At 45.9% G+C, this 4,563-nt stretch overlaps 1 protein-coding gene across 1 annotated transcript in view; it reads left to right on the top strand.

Annotated features, from left to right (window-relative positions):
- Nucleotides 1-4,345, top strand: part of LOC106819306 (ATP-binding cassette sub-family A member 3-like) — a 5,920-nt gene extending 1,575 nt beyond the window's left edge. The window contains exons 4-8 of the mRNA XM_014823951.1: nucleotides 1,347-1,497; nucleotides 1,840-1,945; nucleotides 2,586-2,727; nucleotides 3,053-3,290; nucleotides 4,059-4,345. Coding sequence (XP_014679437.1) covers nucleotides 1,347-1,497; nucleotides 1,840-1,945; nucleotides 2,586-2,727; nucleotides 3,053-3,290; nucleotides 4,059-4,345 — 924 coding nt within the window. The remainder of the gene's footprint in view (nucleotides 1-1,346; nucleotides 1,498-1,839; nucleotides 1,946-2,585; nucleotides 2,728-3,052; nucleotides 3,291-4,058) is intronic.
- Nucleotides 4,346-4,563: the final 218 nt, after the last annotated feature.

Genomic DNA, 4,563 nt, shown 5'->3' with positions numbered 1-4,563 from the left:
CGTGAGGGGTGGGTAGGTGTGTGAGGGGTGGGGTAGGTGGGAGGGGTGGGGGTGGCGTGAGGGGTGGGTAGGTGTGTGAGGGTGGGGCAGGTGCGGGAGGGTCGGGAGGTGAATGTTAGGGTTAGGACAACGTGTGGAAAGTGTGATACATAGTTACAGTGTTGTAGTTAGACATAGGATAAGGGCTAGGGTTAGGGTTAGGGTAAGAGTTAGGGTGAGGGTTAGGGTCAGGGTTAGGGTAAAGACAAGGTGTGGAATGTGAGGGTTGGGGTTAGAGTTACTGTTAGGGCAAGGTGTGGAATGTGAGGGTTAGGGTTAGTTACGGTTAGGGCAAGGTGTGGAATGTGAGGGGTGGGTTATGGTTATTGTAGGGTTAAGGAAAAGGCAATGGAGGCCTAGTAGGGAGCTGTAGGGAGGTTGTTACTTTGTATTACAACTTGCGATAAATAAATACTTCGAATTAAATTGGACTAATGTGTGTGTTTTCGTTACAGCGAACACGGCCGCAGCGTCGTGCGGACCAATCTGGTTTCTTCTCTTCGTGCCTTTCTTCTTCCTGCAGCCACGCTACGCGACCCTCTCTCTCACGGAGAAGCTTGCCAGCTGTCTGCTGCTCAACACGGGCATGTCGCTTGGTGCCCAGGTCATCGGAATGCTGGAGGGACAAGGTAGTATTGCGGGCGGCCACACCCGAATTTAATTAAACTGTCCATCTGGGTATTTGAGTGTGACACTTCCATTCGTATGCTATCACTTCCTTGTGAATTTAGCCTCATTAGGTTTACAACATAAATCATTGTAGGTGTGTGACCGCACAAATCGTATGACATCACTGTTTATGTGTGCACGACCTCACGAATCCTATGACATCACTCTTTATGCATGTGTGACCTCACGAATCTTATGACATCACTCTTTATGCATGTGTGACCTCACAAATGCTGTGACATCACTCTTTATGCATGTGTGACCTCACAAATGCTGTGACATCACTCTTTATACATATATGACCTTTTGAATCCTATGACATCATTCTTATATAGGTGTGATCTCATGAATGCTATGACATCACTCTTTATTGATGCATACATTACCTCACAAAACCTATGACATCACTCTAAATGCAGGTGTGACCTCACAAATGCTATGACATCACTCTTTATTCGTGTATGACCTTATGAATCCTATGAGATCACTCTATGTACATGTATGACCTTATGAATCTTATGACATCACTCTTTATTCATGTATGACCTTATGAATTAGAGAGAGCACGCACAGTAGAGAAAGGAAAGCATGAAGCCATGCTAACCGATGATGTTTTCCCATTTACAATCGCCTCGCAGATCCGACTAAAGTCGTCTCCCCGCAACGTGCCGCTGTCGGCCCAGGAGAACCCTCTCGGCGGAGATTCGCAGTGGCTCACTCAATGGAACCTGCCAACGATGGCGAGTCTGGGACCACGCGAGCCGTCCTACACCTGGGGTGGCAATCCCGGTGCGTATCCTCATCTGCCTCCCCCCCACGACACCAAATGGCTCCTCCTCCTAGCTCTGCACTAGAGTTGATTTTTTGGCACTGTAGAAGCTTAAGTGTAGAATTTTAAACATCTCAGTAGTATTGTCAATCCTTTTCATTGATTTCAATAATATAGAATGCAGTTTTTTTCCCAAGCCTCGTGAAGTTCGTCACATGAATCTTGTAGTGCCGTGATCAACCATGCATATGACTGAGGTGGAGTAACCTCGGTGTGATACATGGCTATCTATGGTTCAGGCAGGCAGATTGATTGTTCCTTGTATGCTTGCTATCAAATTTTTACATGTATGGTGAATTCAGGCTACATGAGGGAGGGCTTCCTGCCACTGCAGCATGCCGTAAACTTGGCCATTATCGAAAATCTCTCAGGAAAACCACCAGATGGCGTGGACGTGCTGATGAAGAGGTAAGGCTATTATTATATTATATTATATTATATAATTACTACCAGTACCAGTACTGTACTAGGCAGGTACAATCATCAATTGGCTACACATTGGAGTGTCTACACGAGTGATGTACGGTACCAAACGTATTTCTACCGATAATTCATATACGATATATACTATCGATACCGATACGAAATGAAGAGTTATCTAGAGGCTAAAGCTCGGCGCACACGTGAGTAATTTTCCTCAAGTAAAATGATGCATGCGTCAAAATACTCAACGAAAATCCACCGCACACGTGAGTATTTTGACGCATGCATCATTTTACTTGAGTAAAATTACTCACGTGTGCGTCGAGCTTAAGATCCCGGAGTTAACTGGGGATGGATCTATCTATCTATGCAAAATGATCACGCATTCCCACTCTGTGATTACTGTTACTAGGTCGATCAAGCTAGACCAGTTTGTACGTTTGCATGTGAAAATGTTGAGCACTTCACTATTAAGCATTATTTTTAGAATGTCGTACCGCAACACCGATTGGTTAGCGCCACACGTCTGTCACGCCCGGCAGATAGGGTCGACCGTGGCAAGCGTGGTTTAGCAGATCGGTTTGTTGTTGGGATTGAAGTCGCGCGTCGATTGTTTTGTTTGCAGGTACCCGTACCCACCGTACAACGACGACAAGTTTGTGCTCATCATACAGATGCAGCTTCCTGTGATACTGATGCTCAGCTTCGTCTTCTCCGTGCTGAGCATAACGAGAGCGATAGTGCACGAGAAGGAGAGGAAACTGAAGGTACCGCCGATCGACTCTGTCGCCGATACGATTTGGCGGCTGCGATTTGCGTCTAGGCAGATTTTTAAATGAGGGCTTCGTTTAAGTGGGGTTATATATGATAGGATGAGTATGAGTATGATAGGATGAGTATGAGTATGATAGGATGAGTATATATATATATATATATATCTAAAATTAGATTTCCAGTAAAACATGATCACGGATATTATTGGCACGATAACACAAACAATAATATTGTATCTCAGTGAGAATAACACTGGCGGGTCTTGTGTGCACATGCGTACGGCATCTCACGAACGTGCTCGATCACCCTCCTTCGCAGGAGAGCATGAAGATCATGGGCCTCGACAGCTGGCTTCACTGGCTCGCCTGGTTCATCGTCAGCTCTCTGCTGCTCTGCGCCAGCGCCGTCGTCATGACGACGCTCTTCGTCGTTCCCGTCGGCGAGCACGGCAGCGTCGTCGGCCGCAGCGACCCGTCGGTCGTGCTCGCGTTCCTGCTCGTCTACGCCGTCGCCACCGTCTCCTTCTGCTGTCTCGTCAGCGTATTCTTCTCGAAAGGTAGCGTACGGGGGAGGCGAGGGAGGTGTGAGGGGTGGGTAGGTGTGTGAGGGGTGNCTCTATGTAAATGTACGACCTTATGAATCTTATAACATCACTCTTTATTCATGTATGACCTTATGAATCCGATGACATCACTCTTTGTTCATGTGTGACCTTATGAATCCTATGACATCATTCTTTGTTCATGTATGACCTTATGAATGCTATGACATCACTCTTTATTCATGTGTGACCTTATGAATCTTATGACATCACTCTTTGTTCATGTATGACCTTATGAATGCTATGACATCACTCTTTATTTGTGTACGTTGTTATGAATCTTATGACATCATTCTTTATTCATATATGACCTGATAAATAGTATGACATCACTCTTTATACATGTACGACGTTATGCATCCTATGACATCACTCTTTATACGTGTATGACCTTATGAATCTTATGACATCACTGTTNCTTGACGAACGCGCCGCTATGGCACCTACTTGTCTACAGCATTTCTCTACTATTCTATTATGTCTACATCGTAATTTAGGAGCTATTGTTAATCTGCAACCTTTGTTTAATTAACTTCCATGGTTTATACACGGTGAAAAGGATAGAAGACAGCGTAGTCGATGAGACATTAGGTGAGACTGTCTGCCGTCTGCCTGTCTGCCATTGTCTCAATTTGACATGGTATATAGGCAACGCAGCAGTAGGTCACAGTCATTGTTACTTGATAACACCTGAAATTTTTTCAATCATGAATACCCAAGCAGCAGAAATACTGATGCAGCATGGCTTCAGGATGGGTGCTACCCTAGGAGAGGGAGCATACGCATCCGTGAGGAAGGCAGAGTGGATTTCAGAGGGAAAGCACCGTGTGCTGGCTTGCAAGATCGTTGACTTGTCAAAGATCAGTGCCAAGTCGGCCAAGGTGTTCCTTCCTCGTGAAATGGAGATCATGAGAACTCTTAGACATGAGAACATTGTAAGAGTGTGCTCCGTGTTTGAGATCCAGAAGGTTTTGTACATCTTCATGGAATTGGCTGAAANACTCGGTTGATTGAGCTGCATGAACCACTGCGGCGGCTTTCTCACAAAACGCCGGACAAGGATTCGAGCACTCAGCACGCCTACCAACCTAGGATTAACCGGCAAGCGCCAGCAAGGCAACCACCCGGACTGCCAGCGGTATAGTAAGGGACCGAGAATGGAATCGGACTCTGGGTAGCTATCACTTGCGTACCATACGGAGGCCAGGAGAACCGACACGTGATAAGG

Source organism: Priapulus caudatus, unplaced genomic scaffold (assembly GCF_000485595.1).
Source record: "Priapulus caudatus unplaced genomic scaffold, Priapulus_caudatus-5.0.1 Scaffold3136, whole genome shotgun sequence".
Lineage (NCBI taxonomy): Eukaryota > Metazoa > Priapulida > Priapulimorpha > Priapulimorphida > Priapulidae > Priapulus > Priapulus caudatus.
Note: the sequence above shows the minus strand (reverse complement) of the source record. Positions and strands in the feature narration are given on the sequence as shown.